The following is a 25,750-nucleotide window of genomic DNA, read 5'->3' on the forward strand; positions in this document are numbered from 1 at the left end:
ACGTAATTCCTTTTTGTAGGAAAATAACGTAAGACCTAAATTTTCTGTTTCTTAGAAATGGGAATCATATGAATTATGGGTACCTACCTACCTACGTAATACCATATAGTTCTAACCAGAATTCTTAGTAATTAAAAGGAAGAATAGGAACGGTTGATTGTATTTGCCGATTTCATGAAATCATTATTATTATTCACCTTAGAGATTTAGGGTGTCTTGCACAACAAAGTTAAATAAAATTAAATCTATGACCTCTTGCTCTGACATTATACTGTCAGAGCAAGAGACAAACTATTTAATTTTATTTAACTTCGTTGTGCAAGACGCCCTTAATTGTGAAAACCCCTAAATATTTAAACAAAACAAAGCCTTTCTCACCTAAACCTCGCATAACCCGGACTAATCCGTTTCTTTCATCGCCATACGGAACCCTGGCAGGACACTACTTGAATATTTTATCAAATAAATTGCTCCAGCTACATTCTGCATTGTCGCGGCCCCAGGGGCATTATTCTGCACACTGGCGAAGAAAATGAAACGTAAATTACAACGCTTATGTAACGTTTTTGCAGCGATTGGAAACTATACATGCTGCCTGGATACCTACCGGATAACGAATCGTAGGTATTTAATTATTTTAATTGCAACAACTTGACTCGAAATTCAAGGATCTATAATTAAATGTTGAATGCCTAGTTTCTTACTCCAGTAAGACTAAGTAAGCACGAACTTAAATCTAACTTAACGGCAATTTCGCCACATTATACGTAACTTAACTTATATTTACCATAAAATATCAGCAAACTATCATTGATTGTGCCTACTACCCTACCCCCTATTGTGAGTTAGTTAGCAATTAAATGACCAGTTTACAAAAGTACAGTGCACAATAGTAGAGGTAGGTATTTTTATAAAAACAGCAGTAATGAAATTCACTATATTACGCACTGTCCCCCATTGGATACTGAAACGACCTACCTACTACGAATGTGAGTTTTGCTACTTTTACCATGGTGCTACCCCGTTGTATTGCATGCAGCAATACTTAGTCGGATGGTGTATATACATCTGTCTGGATTCCCACATTGTAGACAATTTCAGTGTAAGAAATTTAATGATTGCGTTATTATAAAATGCCTGGCAGGTACTTATACGTAGCGGATGCACTTTCACGTGCTTGTGAGACTCAACAAAGTAGCGTACAAGGCGAGTCACGTGATAACTTAGACATTCAAGCGCAAGTATGTTCAGTGTCTGTAGCTAATCCTCTGACAGATACTCATTTTATAAAAATTCAAAAATGCACGAGTAGTGACAGTGAATTACAGTTATTAATTAAAACAATAAAAAAGGGATGGCCGACGCATAAAAAAGAAGTCGATATAATACTTAGATGTTATTGGGATGTAAGAGATGAACTAACGGTACAATATGGTCTAGTCTGGCGAGGCTCACGGATAGTAATACCTAAGTGTCTACGCAGCGAAATGCTACAAAAAATACATATCGGTCACTTAGGTATTGAGAAATGTAAGCTTAGGGCTCGTGAAATAATGTACTGGCCAAATATGAACTCCCAATTAGCAGATCTTATATCACATTGTCAAGCGTGTATCACATACAAAAGGTGTAATAGTAAAGAAACACTGCTACAACATAGTACGCCAAACAGAGCATGGTCTAAAATAGCTATGGATATGTTTCACTTCCAAGGACATAAGTACCTATTAATTGTAGATTATTACAGCAAATTCATTCAAGTAATAAAAATGAAAACAATTACATCAGATCGTGTAGTAAAACAATTAAAATCCGTGTTCAGTACCCAAGGGATTCCGGATATTGTCATAAGCGATAACGGACCGGAATTTAGTAGTGAAATATTTAAAAAGTTTACAATTGAATGGAACTTTCAGCATATTACGTCATCTCCGATTTATCCGCAGTCGAACGGGCTAGCCGAAAGAGCGGTGCAGACAGTTAAAAACATTATGAAAAAGACAAGTTATAATAACGGTGATTTTCGATTAGCATTACTTGAGTACCTAAACACTCCTATTGATAACGAACTGGCCTCTCCGGCGGAATTGTTGAACAGTCGTAAGTTTCGGAGTATTGTTCCTTGTTCACCAAACTTATTACAACCTAAAATTCAAAAAAATGTTGTAACCCAGCTTGAACGTAGAAAATACACACAGAAAACATACTATGATAGAAATGCAAAAGATTTATCACAGTTAGAACTAGGTCAAAAAGTTAAAGCTAGATTAAATAATGAATGGAAAAACGGAATTATTACTAGATTAGAAGGACCACGGTCTTACTCGATACTAATGGATAATGAAAATGTGATTATCCGTAATCGACGTCGCATAATACCCGACTCGGAACGTCGAACATCAAATCAAAATAATTACTCTAAGTTAGCATACGACGACATACGAGTAACGAGTGATCAGCCGGGTTCAAGGTCACCCGCCGCCCGCGCGCCGCACAGCCCCTGCATCCAGTCAGCTGTTCATGTTGATAACAATGTACCTGTTCCTAATCAATATGTAACTCGTTACGGCAGGACAGTGAGACAGCCTGATAGGTGGGGATGGTGACGCCCTGTACTGAATCACGGAAGAAATTACGTGTTAACTATCTTAGATTAACAATATCCATCTACTTTGTGTTAAAGTAGGTATCGTTGTGTTATATAAAGAATATATTTAATTTAGTTCATAGATTTATTATTATAGTTACAACGAGGTAAACAATTGTATAAGTACCTAGTATTTTTTTTAAACATAAATGTTTATTTTTAGTTTAGTATATGGTGCACAGCAGCACACCTATTTACACTATGTATATTATAATCAATTATACCTACGAGTGTACACTGTATTTGTTCTCAACTATTTAAAGCCAACTACCTATAATGTCTGTTACTATTGGCACTATTGGTTAGTATTGACCTTATACATATATGTACTTACCATATACCTACCTAACTAGCTAATATGATTGTTGCTTATCAGTACTTTGTGTAATTAAGTTCCTACCATTGCAAGAAAACCGTTAATTGTTGATAACTTCATAATTCTTTACCGATGTTCAAGTAAAAGGGATAGTAATATATTAGTCATAAGTTAGTTAAATAGTTTAATTCCTACATAAATATGGTTATTTACTGAGTATTTAACAGATATTTGACTAAATAATATACTATATTATGTTTAAGAATTTTAGTTCCTAAAATATTAGGCTTTCTATTAGATAAGTTCACTTACCTACGGAGTTCTTCCTGTTTAAACTAATAAGAGTGCCTATACTATAGTATGAATAACAACTACCTAGGTATAACTATTTTAGTAGTGGAACTATGGATTGTAAGATTTCTGTAACCCTGTTTCTGTTAGATGCTATGTTTCTTATGCAGTTATACCTATACCTAATATCTTGTAATATAAAACATTCGAGTAACATAACAATAGAAGGTAGGTAGTTCAATTATACCTTGTTATTATTATCATGAAGTGCTTTGCAATGTAATGATGTTAAACAAACTTACCTACCTACTTTCAACTTTATTTTTTTTGTATCTATTATTTTTGAAGAAGAGAGATGTCGATATATGTATACTACTTGTACCTATGTATGTACGGTGGCCTGCGCCTAAAAGTATACAGGCGGAGTTTTTAAAATAGCGATCTCAAGCTCACATGCTGCTCAAGAACATCCACATAAACACCACTGCTACACACATCACACACAACACGTCCCCGGATTTATAACATGTAGCTGGTCCCTTCATCATCAGGGATTGCTATTTTAAAAACTCCGCCTGTATACTTTTAGGCGCAGGCCACCGTACACTATTGGAGGTAGGTGAATAAACCAGTTAGTTGAAGCTCAGCCACCGTGTTTTATTGACACCTTTACAGGTTCTAAATGGTAGAACTACCTGCCTATTACTACAGTAAACCTGAAAGTTATTTTTCAGCGTGATTTACCTAACGTTATTTGTGTACTTATACTCGTATTACAAAAAAATAAAACAAAAGCATAGATGCCAATGATTTAGCTTCAGTATATCAACTGAAATCGAATTTCATGTATGAATCCTAAAAACATCAAATTAGACATGTTGTGGATATTTTTTTTTTGTAAATTAAACTAACGCAATCTTTCACATAATTTTTATTCGTTTTTAAACAGTCTTATAATCAAGTAATGAGTTACAGATTGGTTTAATGTTAAGTTTTGGCGGCTCCAAGCGAAGATCGATTATACATATACAGGGGGTCATTCTGAATCAACCAAACTTAATTTAAAGCTTAAAAGTTTTAAATTTCGGACCAGAAATTGGTATTACAACTCAATATTAAAGACGATTACTTTATAGGGAAAGAATGATTTGTTGAAAATTAAAGTTTTCCTTTCTAAGTTTCTTCGGAATTGCCCCCAATAGCTTATTATTTATCACTGTTATAATTTACTGAAATCGTTGTTTTCTGTATGAAGTTGACACAATAACATATTATGTAGTCTGAGCCTATCTGAAACCTAGTTAAACATTGTGAGATATGGCGTTTCGACTTTCTCCGTGTTCGGCATCATAAGGGCCACAGTGACAGTTAAATAAAGTCCGTTTTTCTCTCCACCTTTAATTTGCAAGGTTGCGGGTGCCTATATAAATAGAGTGAGTCGCCCGCGCGCCTCAGTTGGTTTTTGATTTTTGAAGTGAACACTTCGGCAAAATGGCTCAATGTAGCCACGGTTCTCGTCGGCTTCGCTCCGACGGGGAAAAATATAATATTGAATTTGCGGAGTCCTCGCTACCGGGAGCTGTAGCGTGATGCGGACCAGGCGGCGCGGGGCCTGCCGGCTGCTGCGCACGCAGCCATTGCTGAGGATTTCGCAACGAAGGTTTGAGTTGATAAGCCGTGAGTAAAATGCTATTATTTACTGCTTTTAAAAGCTCAGCCACTGGTCATAATGCTCCGGCGCTTGGGGTTTTTATCCCACGCAGTAGGGTCCGATTCAATAGTCGTGGTGATGATTGATCGGTCCTACTAGTGGCGCTTGAGCTAGATACTTACATTAATGACCGCTTTAAGTAAAGCATATGTTAATTTTATACAGGAAAAAATTATAAAAATATATTTTTCTACCCTCAATTTCTAATATTTTTAGAAAACAGTTGATAAAAACTTTGCTATTACAATAATGCACTTGATTATAGCTTATGTAAGGCTTTACAAACAGGAGCTTTCCAGGACCGTCATAGGATTTTTTACAGGAAGCACGTGGCTCCGAGTTTCAGTATGTTGGGACATTGTGGCATGTGCGGCGAATAATGTGATCCGCCGGTACCTACCCGCTGAGGGTAGGCAGGCCGATTCGGTCAAATTGAAGTTTCGTGTAACCTGCACCCGGCCCTGTGCTCCTGCGCTGGCCGCCGTCTCGTGGCACCTGCATCGCAGCATACACCCGGCCCTGCGCTCCTGCCCTGGCCACCGGTTCGTGCCACCTGCATCGCAGCATACACCCGGCCCTGTGCTCCTGCGCTGGCCGCCGTCTCGTGCCACCTGCATCGCAGCGTTCACCCGGTCCTGGCCCTGGCCACCGGTTTGTGGTACCTTCATCGCTGAATAGACCCAGCCATGCACTCCTGCCCTGGCGGCTGTACACCCGGTCCTGGCCCTGGCCACCGTTTTGTGCCACCCGCATCGCAGCGTACACCCGGTCCTGGCCCTGGCCACCGGTTTGTGCTACCTGCATCGCTGCATAGACCCAGCCATGCACTCCTGCCCTGGCGGCTGTGTTGTCCCACCTGCATCGCTGCGCACACCTGGCACTCCTGTTCTGGTTGCCAGATCCAAACGCTGGGAAGAGATTTTATGCTCAGCGGAACCGCCTGCACTATTGCTAGCACGGTCATCATCATCATCAGCCATCATTATGAGTGACTTATTTAGAAGGTATCGAGTAACGTGCGCTATTCATCAGTGATTTTGGCATATGCAGACGAACGTTTACTGCCAAGGTTGGTCATGTTAGCCATACAAGGGCACACCAACGAAGCCTGAGTAACCACCTGCAGTCGCCGTAGCCGCATCGGCATGGATGACGACAAATCGGGTAACGTGCATCGCTTCTAAAAGTGTTATAGCACTTCAATTTGATGCCTCTGCTGAGGTAGGGTATTCTATTAAAGCAGCTTTTTTCTGAACTGCCCAAAGTGACCTGTAGACTGCTCCTGGGGATAGTTGTGCAATAATTTTTTTTTTTTATTTCGATGTCTCTGCTGAAGAAACTGTCTAATGCAGCTTTTGTTCTAAACTGCCTAAAGATCATTGGACTGCTCATGGGAATGGTGACGCACGGTAAGTACAGGAGCGTTACTCTATACTGATGAGAAACGAACGAACGAGAGCTGTCGTGCAATCGACACGTTTAATACATACAAACAGATAGAGCAGCTCGCGCCGCAGTGGACTGAAAGTTCGTTTTTCGTCATATAAAGTGACCCCCCAGACACTATCTTAAGTGTCATGACACATCGGCAGATTCCAGCTTTGAGTCTTTTCTTTTCTCGGCTGTGAGCAAAGTGAATCCCACCGGCGAGTGTTCAACCTGAAAGCACTGAGCTAATTCCTGATTTCGTGAAAGTCGCTGTTGCTATACCATACCGCTTCACAAGTTACCGAATTTATTATGATCCTAATGTCGAGTGATCATGATCAGAGTGTCATCGCGGTTTCTGAGTGACACCATATAAGCTGTCTTCCTTTTGTCCCAGTGGATTGTGAGTGTGTGTCCGAGCTCTTTGTTGAAAAATGCGTGAACCTCCTACGCAGCAGCTGTCTACTAGTTGTGTATCGAATAAATCGAGTAACGGTGCTCTTGCACGAGACGACTACCTTTTGGTAAAATTATAACTTCCACTATTCCGGGAACATGCATATACCTACTGTGTACTGTGTAACACATCACGTGTAGCCGTAGCCCAACTCAATTTACTGGGCTAGATAATAAACAATGGCAGTCGTCATTAAATTTCTATGAATTTCGAAGGTCATCATTTGGAGCACAATTCAAAGGGTGAAAGTACCTATTCATGCCTAAACGGCTTCTCTAATGAAAATGTATTTTTAATTCGATTCTGGCGCAAACGTTTCATAACTATTTTTCAACACTGTATCTGCTGAAACTACTTAGACTGACTGGTTAAGATGCAGACGTGCCGTTTTCACAATTCCATTTTGAGTAATCTGTTTTATGGATTTTCAGTTAGTTACGTAACTAGTTACTTACCAAGTAAAAAATTACTTGTGTCATGCTCGTACTCGCATCTCATTTAGGAGCTCTATGGCCTCTAGCTGAAGGCTAGAACTGGTATATATATCTACTAAGCTAGTACAGAGTTATAACCGGGCAGCGGTGACGTGGTAGCTGCTTGATTTATTAGAGTTTGCGGAAAACTTTCTAAATAAGTAATAATTATTAGTCATAATATTAACTCTTCGCAGTTCTTTCAGAATGCAATACCAGGTCGCTGAAGTAGGTAACCTTCCTTAGCTGGACAACAACAATAAGCCTTTTTGTTTTAAAGAGTGTCACAGTTATTCGCCGTTCCACTGTCATATCGATGTCCAAGGACTTTTTCTTGGGTATAGCTAACTACCTTAGTTTACTTATAGATAGCCGCAAGCTATCTGCTGTTGGCGAACTGTCAGTTCTGATTGATAAGTCAGGCTCGAGGTGGCTCGTCCAACTGTCCATGTTCCCGCCACCATGATTGTTGCTTCCACAGATGAGAGAGTCTATGTTGGCTGTCGTTGCATCAGGTCTGATCAGGTACAACTAACATCTTTACGTACCATCTTTATTTAATCGAGCTATTTTATTTTGTTTTATCTAGGTTGACTTAATGGTTTCAAAATCGAACCTACAACAATGTAAGTAGGTACCTACCTACGTACCTTTGAAGTTGCAACAAGGCGAAGCCTTAAGGTTTTTGCCGAGACCTGCCCTTAGTGTTGACGAACATACCTAAAGGTGACCTTGTTAATGTTTTTCATATGAAGTACTGAACATTTTACTTATCCTGGTGGCATGACTGATCATTTACTTACCCAGTTAAGACATGTTAGCCGGGTTTCATTTATCAACTATTATAATTGTTATTGTTGTGTTAATCAATCTTTATTAATTGATGTCATCTACCAAGGAATGCTGCCAGAGCTCATAATATTCACACATGATGATACAGAATGATAGTAGCCCACAAAATCGGTGCAAAGGCTTATAAAATAACTTTCCTTCCTAGTAGGACTGCACAGGAACTCGTTAACCGCCGAGTTAGTTAGAATACAAAATTAGACTGTGTGTTACTTGTCAATCTAGAATATGAATATAGTTACCTGCATCATGTTTTGAAAAACTGAATACTTAGTTATCCGCCAGTGTCACAGCCTTCATCTAATCTTTTCCAGTAGCTGATGAGGCTGAGATATTTAGTAAAATTATCTTCCCTTCAAGCACCACTCCTCGTTCCAAGGACTAGATGCCACGCCAGGTGTTGCAGGCCGTGTCGTCGTACGGGGCTGACTGAGCAGGTCCTCGAGGCTCCAGGGTCGGCTGCTGCATTTCTGAGGTCAGTCCAAAATTACATACCCTAGTCAGCATGTGCTGACCTGAGCCCCAGCGGCCTGGATCGATATTCTACACTTTACAGCTTTTAAATATTGTTGCAAAGTATTTCACTGGTTCCATCCATTCGGCTAGTGTATGTTAAAAATATTGCCTTGACAATAACAAGATTTTGATCAATAATTACTTATAAGTATTGCTTTCGAAGAGGCACTGTGTGTATCCATATGTATAAATACCTACCTATATGTATAGGTACATACCTTCCATAACTTTCTGACAAGTCAGGAATAATAAGGAAGTACTTAAGTCTTATGTATACTTATACCTTTCTTTTTAGTATATCTATTACCTAGAAATCTATGCATTATAAATTTATAGATTCAAATATTTCTCTACTGATATACTCATCAGTAGCTTATGGGTCACAGTTGGTTTTCTCTCCACCATGCGATAATAAACACATCTCACAATGTTTAACTATGTAGGTTTCAGATAGGCTCAGACTACATAATAGACGCATTTTTCCTGAAATAAAAATGACATATTATGTATCTAGCCTATCTGAAACCTAGTCATTTCTGCATGGTGATATTACAACTGAGGCGCGCGGGCGACTCACTCTATTTATATAGGCACCCGCAACCTTGCAAATTAAAGGTGGAGAGAAAAACGGACTTTATTTAACTGTCACTGTGGCCCTTATGATGCCGAACACGGAGAAAGTCGAAACGCCATATCTCACAATGTTTAACTAGGTTTCAGATAGGCTAGATACATAATATGTCATTTTTATTTCAGGAAAAATGCGTCTATTATTAAGTTTACTCACTTAACCAGACCAATATTTACAAAATTAAAATCACTTGTAATTGAATTACGTTCCTTAAAGCATTAATCAATATTATTATTTACATTTCTATTCGCTTACTTGTAAAACTACGTTAACATCGTTACGGATAGGTAATACAACACGAAACATAATAGTTTTCTAGAAGACAGTAAATTTGCCGTTTGTCCTTTCGCTGCTTCAGTTAAACCTGTGAAATAGAAATTAAGAGTATTAGATTGATAAAAGGTAATTTTATTGAAAACTTTGGTTGCGAAAGTAAAAGCCGCCTGTAAAGATTTCAAAACTATGACCATTTCAAAAGGATGGAAAATTACAATCGTAGGAAATGACCAGGGCTGTCAGATCGCAATCGAAATGATCTGAAAATGTACACATTTATAAGAAAACCAATTTATTAACAGCAATGGAATATATGGTTTAAATTATGCTGTTCGAAAAATTACAGTTTTAATTATTATTTAGTACCTACGGAGTACGGAGTAAGGCATTTAAACACAATAACATTGAATCACAAATTATTTTTTTGATACATACCTCCAGCTACACTTATTTGATTTGTGAAGTCTTCCGAATAAGAGGTGAGCTTTATTTCTGCAACAAAAAAAACATTTACTTTTGTAAATATTACAAATGCTTCATGAATCTGTAATTGCGACCCAGCCCTCAGCATGTAATAAATGGCCAAAAGTGAGTGCATCAAAACAAAACCTACCTGACATATCATAATGGTTTCATATCAATGCTTCTGTTTTAGCTTTACTCCTTAAGATGGTGACTGTAATATTACGTGAAAATCATTCGGCTCAGTGGTCGCACGTAATGTTTAGCGATACATTGGCTTCGACAGTTTCTACAAATAGCTTATAAGGAACTGGCTCCTACGAGCCACCAACTATTGCAACTCTCCAGGTGAGTCCGTTCCATAGCGGTATGAGAGATAAGAGAGTGATGGAATAGAAAATGTTCTTGAATTTTGTGTTCTGGACAAGTATCTTAAACTAATGCGCAGTTTGTTGATTTAAGAAAGATTCGTTATCGTTTACAAAGTTATGGTCAGATACCATTAAAATTTGTGTTTCGGAGTACAATACTCGTATGAGTGTTCAAAGGTTAATTTACTGATTTGATAATGTCGATAGACTCTATTTAACCACTTTAAACCCGTAAGATCAGGCACAATAAAAATATACTGTCTAAGCACGATATAATGACTTCGGGACGAAAAAGGTTAAGACACCGATGAAAACCCTTCGTGTTTATTCGAATTTGATACTGGAGTGGATTACACACCAGCGCATAAGTGAAACTAATATACATAGGTACCTACATATTAAAGCACTGCGGTAACATACCTCTTAGCTGTAGCATAATGTATAACCTACATTATAAACCAACCCTAGAGACTTGTGACGTCACAGCCTAAGATATGTCACCGACTAACCTCGTCAAGGGAACCGGAATACCGCTTGAAGATGATAATGAATATAATAACTTGATTTAAATCTAGGTATCCTAATGCACATTTAGCACTCTATTTCATTTGAGGAAATACTACTCACACGAGCAAATAAAAAAGTTCCACTTACCAAAAATTTAAGTCATCATTTTGATCCCAATTTTTTAAATAAATGGTTAATAATTTATTAAAACATTTAATATAGATAGACTTAGATCAAAATCGATCGTAATATTCCGATGTCCTGATAAATGTACCTTCTTCAATATTGCAGTCATTGCAGACACCGTCATTGAGCTAGTCTTTTCCGTTAAAAAGTAATTCGAAATTTAAAGTCACTGAAACTTTTTCATTGCTCGTAAGTGTAAGTGGACGCGAGGAAACCTGCACATCTTGACCTTATTACAAAACGGCGATACGGCTCGCGACCTATCACATGAGTACAAAATTAAATGTATATACAGCAAAAAGCGGATGACTCGCTTCCGTCTTACCTCTGACTATCCTTTCTACACATTATAATCGTGAGCTATGTATGTAGTTATGTAAAATGCTCACCATATAACCTAAGCGTCCCCTCGCTCTTCCCCAGTGAGTTGGTGCTGACGCAGTTGTAGGTGCCGATGTCGCTCGCGGAGAACTGGCGGATGGTGAGCCACATCGACACCTTGTACGACGTCTTCTCTTTCTCACTCTCTCTCTCTCTCTCTCTGGACTTAAGTCTAGGTATCCAAATGCACCTCTAGCATTCTAGTGAAAAAATTGCTGACAAAAGTAAGTACTCACTTACCACTACGGGAAAACGTCGTGAGGAAACCTGCAGATCTAGATTGTAGGCACCCCAAGTGCAATGTACTCGTTCCGAAACGGCGATACGGCTCACGTCTCACATATCACGTGATAACAATGGACAGCGAAAAGCCGGTGGCTCGCTTGCACCTCTGACTATACCTCTTCGGGGATTATTGTTATGAGCATTTGTATGTATGTAAAATACTAACCATATAACCTAAGTGTCCCCTCACTCTTCCCCAGTGAGTTGGTGCTGACGCAGTTGTAGGTGCCGATGTCACTCGCGGAGAACTGGCGGATAGTGAGCCACATCGACACCTTGTATCGGGACATCGCCCTTCTCTCTCTCTCTCTCTTTCGATTTAAGTCTAGGTATCCAAGTGCACCTCTAGCATTCTATTTCATGTGAGGGAATAAACAAAATGAAAAAAATGATGAAAATACTCACCACTATGGGAAAACGTGGTGAGGATACTTGCAGATATAGATTGTAGTGCAGATGTGTACCCCAAGTGCATTGTCCTCATTATAAAACGGCGATACGGCTTGTGACCTATTACGTAGCACAAATGTAACAGCGACACGACGGTGGCTCTCTTGCACCTCTGACTATCCCATCGGGGATTGTAGTCGTGAGCATCGCGAGTCACCTCTGACTACCCCTTCGGGGAATACAGTCTTGAATAAAGGTATGTGCAGTATGTATGTAAAGCACTCACCATATAACCTAAGCGTCCCCTCACTCTTCCCCAGTGAGTTGGTGCTGACGCAGTTATAGGTGCCGATGTCACTCGCGGAGAACTGGCGGATGGTGAGCCACATCGACACCTTGTACGACGTCTTCTCTCTTTCACTCTCTCTCTCTCTCGACTTAAGTCTAGGTATCCAAATGCACCTCTAGCATTCTAGTGAAAAAATTGCTGACAAAAGTAAGTACTCACTTAAAACTACGGGAAAACGTCGTGAGGAAACCTGCAGATCTAGATTGTAGGCACCCCAAGTGCAATGTACTCATTCCGAAACGGCGATACGGCTCACGTCTCACATATCACGTGATAACAATGGACAGCGAAAAGCCGGTGGCTCGCCTGCACCTCTGACTATACCTCTTCGGGGATTATTGTTATGAGCATTTGTATGTATGTAAAATACTAACCATATAACCTAAGCGTCCCCTCACTCTTCCCCAGTGAGTTGGTGCTGACGCAGTTGTAGGTGCCGATGTCACTCGCGGAGAACTGGCGGATAGTGAGCCACATCGACACCTTGTACGACGTCTTCTCCTCTCTTATCGCGTACTTTGGCCTGGAGACAAGGGAGAAAAGTTAGGAATTGCTGAAGGGCTAGCACGGGGCACGTGACAAAAGTTTTTCATCGTGCTCACTCGCATCGCGCAGCCTCAAGAGCGAGCGCGACGGATAACTTTTGCCACGTCCGTGCTAGCCACGCTAGCCCTCTGGACATCTGTGAGTTGTAAAGTGAAGATCAAAGGTAAGCGAAGCGTGGCAGTTTTGGCGTTTCATACATAAGGATGTAAATTATAAAATGTTATTCTACTCAGTAACCAAGCCGTTACTGATATTTTGTTTGTTGTTAAATTTTGCGTCGAATAAAAAATCAATCTGAGGCTAAACCAATAACCGTTATGAGATTACGAATCATCCAAGGAACCTTCATAAGTAAATAAATCATAAATCCAACAGGCGAACACTCAATATTGTAGCGTCGAAACATAACATCATTACGCTCCGCAACAGAATTACTTCAGAATAAGGGGCTAAATACGGCAGCGTGTTTCTGGAACTTACCCATCCAGAAGCATTTCCCCCCGGTTCTTGATCCAGTAGTTAATAGTGTTAGGGTACGCCTCCACGTAGCATTTGAGCTTGACGTCCGTTCCTAGCGGGGCGCCGAGCAGCTGATTTGGCACTTTTACTGTTGGCGCGACTGCGAAACAAAAGTTTTCATTAACATTCAGGCTAAATTAATCGTTAGTGAAGGGGTGAATATGTATATCTATTAAAGAAATGTTTTTTTTTTGAGCGAAGGGCTTACTACATAAATGAACAGTAGTGCAGCAATCAATTTAAATATTTGGAGTTGTCAATGGCAATATAACGATAAATAATGGTATAACTTCAAGATATTCACGGTCTGATAGTTTATTTATACTTTCACACTGTTGACGATATCGTCAAAACAATTTGGTTCAAGTCACCGATATCGTGCAGTTAATTAAATTATAGTGTGAAAACAGTCAATTCCGAAAAATCAGGCACCATTACAAGTCGAATATGTTTGGGGCTGATGTCCTCTTAGGTAGCTGACAGGTTAACTTTATTCGGCAGTTCTTAAGTTTCTTCGTTCATAGCCTAAAACGTTCGTGAAATGCCAAAGGTTAACGGTGTATTACCCAAATTGGTCTCACATAAATAATTATGTTTGCCAGCACATAGGTATGCACGTACACAGTTATAAATAATATATCCATGATTAGATTCCATGTGCTACCAATGTTATTGTATAGACTATGTACTGGGCTAAGCTGTGTGAAAGTTCCGATTGATTAAACGTGCATGAATGAGATTGATTGATTTCTATGGAAATCAATTCCATTTCGTTCAATTTCACGAAATCTACGATTGAATTCGTGTCATTAAAATGGCATAGTATAACATTAAAATAAGTTTATGAATACGTTACACTGAAAAGTATATTCTAATTTTAAATGATAATTCGTATTAATAATTTAATATTACCATTTACCATTGAATTCAGTTTGCGGTAATAATTTTGTTGTAAGTAGGTACCTACTATAAATTATTTAAACAATTAATAAATTTTATCTATGGTATCATTATTTTGTAAATTAATTTTCAAGCTGTAGAAGAGCGGGATTTCTATCTAATAAATGTATGTTTATACTAATTGAAAACTCCCACCATTGAAATATAACCGTATAAATTTGTTAGTTGAGGAATAAAATAATCATATATTATGTTTATCTTTATTTAACAGCTTGCTGACCGCGGCGCTACTTGTATAAAATACAACACACAGTAGACAACTGGTAAGAAAGACAACTCACAGTTGACGTTGAGTATGACGCGCTTGCTGACGGCGGGCGGCACAGTTGACACCCCGTAAGAAAGACAACTCGCAGTTGATAACTGGTAAGAATAAAGAAATACATCTCACAGTTGACGTTGAGTATGACGCGCTTGCTGACGGCGGGCGGCACAGTTGACACCCCGTAAGAAAGACAACTCCCAGTTGACAAGTGGTAAGAAATGCAACTCACAGTTGACGTTGAGTATGACGCGCTTGCTGACGGCGGGCGGCACGTCGTTGGACGCGATGCACAGGAACGCTCCCATCTGCCGCCGGTCCACGCGCCACAGCGGCAGCGAGCTGCCCACGTAGCTCTCCACTGGTAAACAAACATAAGTAGGTATAAATCACTGTGAACTGGGGGATTAGCACCACCAAACATCAGCAATAAACAATACCCTAGGCAGTGTCATTTGCTTGTCAAACTGACAGATTTTTGACAGGCGACCGACGTGGCTTATGGATTGTTAATTGCTAATGTTCGGTGGTGGTACGGTAGCTGTACCTTTCCCCGGGACGTCGATAAGAACGAGATTATTTCAGGCCGAGTTTAATAGGGGATGACGGGCGGGTGGACACATGGCCATATTAAATGTATGTACCGCTAAATTCGCGCCGTCATCTCGTTTTCAATTGGCCTAAGGCTGAGTTTCCAGTAGGCAAACTGCTCACTCGCTACTAGAAGCGCGTAAGGCCCCCCTGGCTGCGGCAGCCTGGCTGCCTAGTGCGCGGAGGGCCTAACGCAACAAATTGCGTAGAATCAACGCAAACTAGAGGTAGCTAACTGTGAACACGGCATACTAAAGCAGCCTTAGCTGTTCCCTGTTTCACATAAGAAGTCCCATGACAGAACCCATATTTTACTACACGTATCCGCAATCGCTTATTGTCATACGCACAAGGTACCAAGGCGTATAGTTATAACTTTCTCACAGTTAATAGGAAATTGGTGTAACATAGATATGGCTATAAATATTTAAAACCCTCCTGAAATTGCTGAAAACGTAACACAAAAGTTCACTTATTCCAAGTATTGTTGAGTGAACTGTTTATTCTGCCGTATAATAATGTAAGGCGTCAAAGCGGCACACGACACACCCAAGTGGCACTTTGTTTTCCAAACACCCGGAAAGATTCGGGTTTGGATACACCCGTTTCGATTCTTCGCTTCACCCGGGAATATTGGGTGGAAATAACTAAGGACAATCTGACTCATTTAACAATACCTCAGTGGCTATTATTGGCTTTTCTTGAGTCACTTGTGTGATTGGGTATATTAGAAAATATGTTCTCAAACGTTAATATTAATAGTGAGTATACATTACATTATTTTATAATGCAAACGTGTATTTTAGTAAAAATTTGCTCTTATTTGTGCCAGGATTCTGGTAAGTAATAACGAATTCTACTGATTCACTCGAATTAGTAAGAAAATAATTAAATTAACCTCCGTAATACATATTTAGGTGATATTATTTATATAAAAAAAAACTTAAGGTATTTTAGATCCTAGCAAAACCCACAGCCTTCTTCCCCAATTGAAATCACTTTTAATTTGCCGAAAATATATTAAACAATTCACCCTCACGTCAAATTAAGGAATCACGTAAAGGTTAATTTCAGTAATAGCAATAAGAACGTCTTAGAAGACATACAACGTCTTCGACATAACCTGACCTACTTAATTAGAAACCTGAGCTGCTTAAATACCGTAGACATGTTTACTATAGACACAGATACAGACATACTCTAGGGAGTTGCTTCATAATGCATCCGTTGGTCTCAGGAGTGTTAAGCCTCGTTTTCATAGAACATAAATATAATAAATAAAATCAGTGTTTTCCTGAATATCTGCTTTTGTTGCGATCTATTATGATTGCGTGCGTAAAAGTTTATATTTTCCGCGCCAATATTAAAAGAAAAATCCTTAGGATACTGCTGTACCTAATGAGAAAGAATATTGTGTTTAACGATATTTATATTCCTTCGCTTAATACTTTGTTTAATGTTTTCTAAGAAAAACAGAGAACTTAATGTAAATTTTGTAGTCCCTTATGGTAGCACGGCGGGCACACATTTTTAAATGAAAACGTGTTCAGCGTTGTAATGTCTTTACTGTTACTGTAACGTGCACAAATAGAGCAAATCACATAATCATGAAGTAGCAAAGCTCCTTGGAAATTACTTACAAAAGCTTCGTAATCATTATGTAAAATGAAATCCTTTTTTAACTCAGTATTCTGTTCGGCAATCCATTAAGTTTAACATAGAGAACACAGCAACAATGCTTACTGATCGGCGTAAGGACTTATAGTTTTTATTTATAAGAATTTCTTTATCAAATGATAAATAATATTTTCTCAATAAACCACTGCATTAAACTTTTTACTAAAGAACAATTTTCCGTCGGCCATTTACAAATAAAACCTCTCACCAACCTCCCATTTACTCTTCAACACACCCCTTTATATACCCACTTAGAACAATTACATTTTGACCTTTACAATCCCATTATAGCACAAACTTTAACTGGGGTAATTGTTATAATGAACCAAAATGTACATTCTAACTGAAACTTGTCCCTAAGGGTTTCTTAGGGCTCATTTCACTTCACAAGGAACTTTAAAAATCATGATCACATGATATAAAGGGGGCGTTTGTTCTTTTATTGATCTGAAATTTTACATGTAAGTATAAGACATAGATAAAAGTAACACCGTTTCTGACTAGCGTAATTTTTGGGGCGTAGCGTAGGTGTAAACACGTTTTTTGAAGCGTTAGTGGGCTAGTTCATTTAATGGTACCTAGTTAATTAAGGTTTTAAGGTATCTATCATATTAAAATAATTGTTAACATTGTGGCCACAGTCTTACAGATTTTCATACATTTTCCACTCAGTAAACATTTGCTCTAAGCTCTTACTGAGTTAAAACCGAATGGAATAAGTTAACATTCTATAAAATTACTTATGCGTTTTAGTGTTAAACATCATATTTGGATCTAGAATGGAATCTTGGAAGTAAATTAAAACAGATAGTTTCATAGGGACTAATACTACGTATGTCACCAGGTAACAATGTACCTCTGGCAGCACCTCAAGGGAGAAACTAGATACATTAGTAGAAACTCACGCCTCCAGTGTAAATATTATTTACAACAATCTGCTTACGTCCACAACAGAATCCTCACGAAAACATGTACACACATATGTACATTAGGTACCTATATATGGTGTTTTAACAAAGTTCCCCTAATTTGCACAATGATCCCCCATATTATTCTTCTGTGTAGCTTTTAATACTTGCGTCGTAAGAGTTGAATTTGACTGCAAGTGACAAATACAGGGTGTCCCCTACAGTACCCGTACAATGTAAGTTACGTGGAGGTTCGTCCCAGGTGTGTTTACAAATTGGGAGTCTTGGGAATATGGCACTTGCCCCTGTTTTCATTAATACGTACAGAGAGATAGGAACTAACACAGTTTGAACGTTGCTTTATAGTAGTTTTAGACTAATTCATTACTAGCTGTTCCCGCGCGCTTTGCTTCGCCTTAAAAAATCCCGGGGGAATTCCGGGATAAAAAGTAGCCTATGTTATGCCTATTTTCCCAGGGTCTAGACCGTATGTATGTATGTACCAAATTTAATTCAAATCCGTTCAGTAGTTTTGGCGTGAAAGAGTAACAGACAGACAGACACAGTTACTTTCGCAATTATAATATTAGTTAAGATTTCCGCGTTGCATCGCTTTTTTAAGCGTTATCCGTACTTTTCGAAATCGGAGCCTTTTCAATTCAAACAACCAAGGAGCTAAAAAGATCAATTATTTTATGGTTTTAGATATTCATTAATTATAAGAATATTATTACTTTAGTCAATATTTGCTAAATTATAAAATAAAAGTAACTAACTAGATGATAATGGCTCGAAAATATTGATTAGACTATTTCAGTCGATGTTCTTGTTGGAAATATTAATAAAAAATAATAATTTAAGTATTAGTATTATTTATTATTAATGTAAATATTCATTTTTCTAGATTGAACTTTTTTCAATATTCGGTATGATTTTCATAATTATCAGGACCAATTTCATACTTAGAAATGTATACTTACCTACTTACGTTGTAATTAACAAGTTTCTCTCAGTTTAGTACTTAGTAAAACTTCAACTTGCTATCAATACCGGTAATTACTGAAATATGTTGTCCAGCGGCAATTGACATTCTAAGAAGGAGTCGTAGGGAAAGTATGTACACATTCCTAAATAAAATAAACCTATACTTTGGTGTGTCTTCTGGCATTTAACGCGAGGTAAAAGTACCTACCTAATATCTACATGCATGTAATTATGTGTAATGGGTTTTTGACGACCTTTAAATCAAAGCACCGTATAACAGTATAACACCTACGCTCAAAAAGCGTAAATGCTTCATTACCAACATCTGGTTCACGGGTAGAAAATTTACACGAAATGTTACCTGAATCAGTAATACCTCATTTTATATACTGATTTCGGATGGAATCAACTCATAATTATGTATCCTGATATCGATAGCTAATCTATCAAACGCACTTATCACACTATCTCACTATCATGAGTATCGTGACTTAAACTTAAATAAGATTTCCTCGAGGATTTTTGGAAAATAAAATAATTCTGCGACGATTTTGCAAAGTCAGTGGTTTAAATGAAAATGAACTTTTTAGACTAGCAATCTCATTACACTTAAAACAATAAAATTTATTGTGATTACGTATTTTCGACTATTAAAGCTTGTAAAGAGGAGGCTATTCATTTACTCGGCGTAATTAAAAAGCTGTATCCCGGTCGATATGCGAATTGGAGGTCATCGAATTATGTAAATTAGTGGGTAGATGGGTGTCCAAAAAAAAACTCTAACGTTTTGTTGTGGCTTTGAATTGAGTTAATGGAATTATTAATTTTGCGTAAATCGTTCACACCACTCCACCAACCCGCACTAGGCCAGCGTGGTGGACTAGGCCTAAACCCTTCCTTCATTGGAAGGAGACCCGTGCCCCAGCAGTGGGGACGTGATGGGTCGATCATGATGATGATGATGATGAAATCACTCACATAAACAATATTTTCTTCGCTATGAAAATTATAAAGGCAGACTTGTTGTCATGTTGATGTGTGTTTCAAAAATCAAAATTCAAAAAAATGAGAACCGATTCCTAAATGGATTCACTATATTGCGATGCAAAACTCACGAGGAAAAGCTAGTTTAGAATAACATGAAAGTAGAATAGCAAAGTAGTATTATAATTATAAATTTAATATTCTATTTACTGCAAGTCTGAGCTAGTACACATAACTTTCCTAAGTCCCTCAGGTATGCAGCATATGTGATCTTAGCTCGTGTAAATAAAATACCCAAGGGAAGTTGCTTAATATAAATTTACATACACTTGAACATGACTGTTTCTATCTCCATGCAACATGTTGACATACCCACGCGTGTTTGCTCTCAAGTCTCATCCGCGCTTTATTTTGGGGGAAACGGCTTCGGAAACTTGCTTTGTGTTTATCAGAGGAACCTCTCTCTCTCTCTCTACCTACTTACACTGCTTAAATGTTTATTTTGCGAGATTAAAACTTAGCCAGGTCAAAAACACCATAGACAAAATTCGTGATTAAATGCACTAACTAATTAATCGTAACAAAGGACTTTCGTATTTTCGATTTTTATAACTCTGAATTACTATTGGTATAAGCAGAAGGAAGGATGTAGGATTATGTAAAGTAGCCTCCCCGAGTGACGTATCAAATATACTTATTAACACGTTCAGCGCACTTGGGTATGTCAGCGACCAACTTGAATCCTTTCACCACGGTGGCAGACCCTTAAACTACTGTAATGTTTGTCACCGACTTCCTTAGAAGGATTATTCTAGAGGCAACTCTCCCGCACCAGACTGCGAGCTTTCAACTCCAACGGTGTCAAATAGCATGGTCCGGTGGTCCACGATACCGTGAACGAACTCGGACTAGGAAGGTTACTCTATACTGATGAAAAGCGGACGAACGAGCTGTCATGCAATCGGCACAATTAATACAACGAGATATTAGAGTCATGGCACGAGCAACAGCGCTCAGAAACTTAATTTTTCATCAAATATAGTAACCAGCCAGCACGCACAACGCACTGTGGTCGTCCGCTGTGCGTGATCACCAGTAGAATAGCGCACCGTGGGATTCACTACGCCAGTATTTACCTTTCCCCAGTTTAGGGCTTGGGCATCTGCACAAAGATTCCATTCAAGACAGCCAGGTGCAGTTATTTACACAGCGAATAACATCCCAAGTAACATTTTTGGTTTTAGAAAGGTTTTGAAAAGGTTCTAGAACCTTTGTATGGAAATCAACTCGTGAGACTTAGAAGTCTCGATAACCTTATATTAACCTTATATTAACCTCCTGAGTGCAAAAAGGGCCCACGTTTTAGAACCTTTCTGAGAGCTACAGCAAAACCTATAGCTCAAACCCAGAACCTTTTGAACTACTTACACAGAACCTAAATACAACCTGCACAACCTTAATTTAACGTTAACATAACCTTGGAAGACAGCTTTTAAGTTCTAAATTAGTCCTGGATGTAACTCTTCTATAACTTGAAACATATTTGATGGATATTTGTAATGCTTTTCCAGGACTCTCGGGTTTTAAAATGTTTCTGTGTAAGATTTTATGATAATTATAATAAATGGCGCCATTACCTGACACTTTCCAAGATTCAAAATGGCTAACTTGTAAGTGTTGTATTAATACAAAATATAGTAAGTAGTTAGGCTGAAGTCGGGAAATATGAAAAACTTTGCGACTAGCACTTTATCGTGGTACTTTTGAATAATAGTTCTGTATACGTGACGGGCCTTTTGTAAATAATAAATTTGAAGATATTTTAATTTAAAAAAATAGAAAAAAAATTATGTTTGGTGTAAAGTTATATTAGAAATAAAAGTACTGTCTATATAAAAAAACATATATTTGGAATAGTATAGCATACGCTACTGAATTTTCCCCTACTTAATTAAAATGTATCTTTTTGCCAAGTTTTTTTTTTATTTCAGTGAAAAAATATGGCGGCCATTAGGAAATTACTAAAAAGCATTAAACATATTTTGAGGATGCCTCTAAAGCTTTAAAATATTCTTGAAAGACTTAAATCATGCGTTTAGCTCATAGCCAGTGCTTAATGCTTTTGGTTTTCACCAAGTAGTCCTAATTTGTTTGCCTAGACAACTCTCATCAGCCTAAAGGTTTAAGATAGGTTTTAAAAATTACTTATAAGTGATTTCAACATTCCATAACTTTATGGTTGTATTGAGGTTAAAAATTTAACCTTAAGCTCTCACTTTAGCATAAATGCTAGCTTTTCTAGAACCTTATCAGGAGTCTACGACAACTATAAGATCCTAGAACTATATGCTCTTGAAATACAAGTTAAAATAACGTTAATTTAAACTCTTATTAGCAGCTCCAAGGTTGTATTAATAAACAATTGGTTTTAGGACTTATTAATCATTCTCAAGTACTCAATATGACCAGATAGCAAAGCATTAACCTTTTCACAACCCTTATAAAACCTAAAGGCATTTCTTACAACCTAAGCTCGAATGAAATGTTACTTGGGATAGGATTAGGCTAGTATTTACCTTTCTCAAACTCCCTCAACTGGGGCATCTTCTTCAGCAGTATGGGCTCGTGGTCCTCCCGCCTCCAGGTGATCTTGGGCGGCGGGTGCCCCGTGGCGCGGCACGTCAGCGTCGCGTTGTCCGACTCCTGAGCCGCGACGTCTGCTGACGTGTCGTCGCTGACGATGTCTGGAGGTACTGTGGGGAAGAGAATAGGGGTTATTTCTTAATAAAAGCTCTCTTGTGGCTTTAAAGGATGATTTAGGGGAGACAGGCCAAATTAATGTGTGGTTGGTTTTGGTGGGAGTGGCATAAGAGGGTGGAGTGACGAAGAAAAGAATAGAACCAGAATAGCACAGTTTAACCATACTTTCATCAATTGGCACTTATGTTAGTGGTTCTTGTGGTAGGTTTTTGTCACAGTAGTTGTCGCAGTAAGTTTGTTGGCTGATGCTGGAAATAGACTAGATAATTCTTTACTCATTTTTTCCCTATTCTTGTAACCAGTGGGCTTAAAGCCTACGTGAACTATTTGTAGTGGTCATGTTTACATTACGCCTACGTTATTCCTACGTTAGGTCTTTGACTCGGTCTCTTGAAAAACATATAATATTTAGTGATCACATAATATTATGTACTTTACTATACATGATAATTAGTTTAATCTACCCTAACCCCACATACTGAACAATTTTCATTATCATCTTCTTATTGTACATGGATGAAAAAAGTATTCACAAGCTTAAAAAAAATAAGAACAAACGTTGTTTAGAATAACGAGTTAAATCCCCTCTTGATGACATGACGTTGACTAACGGTGATAAACACAAACACACGACACTTTGGAAGGATCTTTTAATTGTAGCCAACTGAAATGTTATTAAATCCACCACACTTTTACTGAGCGAGGCGACTCTATTTATTCACAAAATTGTACTCAGATTATCAAACAATCGAATGCCTAAATCGCAAATTCAAAGCAAAGCTGGACAGAGCGTAGTGGGCCATCAACTAATAGAATTCCATTTAGTAGACATCTGTAATACGACCACGAAAACGTCTGCTTTGAGTTATTGTGCAAAAGACGCACACAATATTCCAGCATCGATATTCACACTTAGTAGGTATCTGTTTCCCAATATCTTGATGCTTATTGCAATGAATGATTGCCTCTTAACCAACTCATAATTCACGCTTATATTGAAAACTTATCTGGCTATAAGTACTTAGACTTTATAAAACAAGCCACAAACATTTCCTAAGTATAGGTACACGTATTTGTATTTTGGTCAGTTAAACGTAACGAAAATTTTGAACATACAACGCTCTACAGCAGCTATACTCAAAATGCGGCCCGCGGGCCGCATGTGGCCCGCCGGGCCTTTATCAGTGGCCCGCGTGCCATGAGAGATAATAGAGAATATACATTCTGTGTAAAAAGTATCGGGATTATATCCATATCCATACAACAACAAAAATATTGTTATAAATCCAAATTTATTTTATCACCTTCAAAGTTTGCTTCTTCAGAAACGAATGCGTATCGTTTCTGAAGGATCACAGTAAAAAAAAATAACTCTGTTTTCAGAGTTGTTTTTAGTACTCGCGGCGATTTTTCCTTATTGTTTTCTATAGATTGAAAACAGTGCCTCGAAGCGGTAATTTGAGTTTAGGAAAAAAGAGAAGCTAGAGCCGTGAGCTGCAGCCATATCTGGTTAATATGGTGGATGCTCGATGGTATTTGTTGAGTGTTTGCTCAAAAATTCATTCACAATGATGATCCTTGTTTGAAAGGCGCGACATCGTGGTGCAAAATCTTTTCTAGATTTTTTTCCACAAATCTGGCCTTCTTTGTCAAATTTGCCTTATTAAATTAAATTCTACATAACCCGTAAATAATATTATTTTCCTACCTTGTGACTTTCTGCCAAGAATTCCGAGTGCACAACACTACGATAGTCAAAGAAAACAGTCAACATGACTTTAAATAACAATCGATAGAAGACAAAAAATAAAATTCGCTGCGAGTACTAAACAGAACTCTGGAAACAGCGTTTAAAAAAATGTTGTGATGATTGGATAGGTAATTCGTTGGCATATGTGTATCGTTTCTGAAGAAGCATACTTTGAAGGTGATAAAATAAATGATGATGGGCACCAATATATGGAAGCAGGACCAGCACCAATAGAAATGAGTGATACGTCGTTGAAAAGGTATTTTTTTGCAGAATACGAATAACGGAAGCGCTAGTCTTGATTTACTGTCCAATTAGAATAATCGTACCTTGAAAGTTTTAATATTTTATTTCTGTAATTTTAATGGTTTTGTTAGTTTTTCACATTCATTTTTAATTTTTATAACAAAATGATCATATTTCATATAATATTATATTTGTTTATTATCTCAGTAAATAAAACCAGCTGAAAGTAATTTCTCCAATTTCAATAATACGTGTTTACGTGTATTACGCCCTAACTGTCATCAGGAGAGAGAGTAAAATGCCATAGAAAAATACTTCCTTCCGACGAATATATTTCAAAATATGTTGTGCCTAAAATATTTAATGACAACTTTAACAAAAGATGTTATGCCAAATAAAATCAGAGCTAGAAACACTGCGCTAAAAAACCATTTTTTGCAAATTTAGATCTTAATCTTAGTGTTGCTAAGTACTATAAATGTTAACATGATATAAGTACCTACATAAAATTTTGTGAATGTACATAAGTAAATAAGAAGCGTTAATTAACCCCGAGAAACAACTGTGTTGTTTGGGGTATCATGTATACTGTGCACTTTTTATGGGATTAATAAAAGATTTATTTATTTATTTATTTAAATGGACAACTTATACGGATTTGTCGTCATAATACTTTTTTGCTCACTTGAAAAGAGCTATCCAACGATGTATGTCTCATCTTTATTGGACATAGGTCCCAAAACGCCCATTGTCATTTGGATGAATAACAATCATTTTTTGTTTTATTGATCTAATCCCGATACTTTTTACACATAGTAGTATATGCATGTGTTTTTTATATTATTATTCGATAGTTTACAACGCTTTATAATAGTTTTAAAAAAAATTGCTTGCGGCCCGCGACACCATGACTTAAACGTGTTTGTGGCCCTTATATAAAAAAGGTTGAGTACCAAACTCTACAGCAATGCAGCGATAAAAAATCAGAATTCTACCCAAACCAAAGCGGTTAACACGAGGCCGATCGCGGCGGCACA

The 25,750-nt window shown here is 37.9% G+C and overlaps 1 protein-coding gene across 2 annotated transcripts in view; it reads right to left on the minus strand.

Annotated features, from left to right (window-relative positions):
• Positions 1 to 4,169: 4,169 nt before the first annotated feature.
• The window catches only part of LOC119693188 (limbic system-associated membrane protein), a 53,093-nt gene continuing 31,512 nt past the window's right edge, over positions 4,170 to 25,750 (minus strand). Inside the window, exons 4-11 of one of the 2 annotated variants that reach the window (XM_048628617.1) lie at positions 22,534 to 22,710; positions 15,046 to 15,174; positions 13,553 to 13,691; positions 13,010 to 13,049; positions 12,464 to 12,572; positions 10,031 to 10,087; positions 9,463 to 9,683; positions 4,170 to 4,529 (exon numbers count right to left, since the gene is read on the minus strand). In XM_048628617.1, coding sequence (XP_048484574.1) covers positions 9,583 to 9,683; positions 10,031 to 10,087; positions 12,464 to 12,572; positions 13,010 to 13,049; positions 13,553 to 13,691; positions 15,046 to 15,174; positions 22,534 to 22,710 — 752 coding nt within the window. In that variant the 3' untranslated portion in view covers positions 4,170 to 4,529; positions 9,463 to 9,582. Of the gene's footprint in view, positions 4,530 to 9,462; positions 9,684 to 10,030; positions 10,088 to 12,463; positions 12,573 to 12,900; positions 13,050 to 13,552; positions 13,692 to 15,045; positions 15,175 to 22,533; positions 22,711 to 25,750 lie in introns of both variants that reach the window. The other variant, XM_048628616.1, reaches the window with a different exon arrangement.

The sequence above is a fragment of the Plutella xylostella genome, chromosome 21, assembly GCF_932276165.1.
Source record: "Plutella xylostella chromosome 21, ilPluXylo3.1, whole genome shotgun sequence".
Classification (NCBI taxonomy): Eukaryota; Metazoa; Arthropoda; class Insecta; order Lepidoptera; family Plutellidae; genus Plutella; species Plutella xylostella.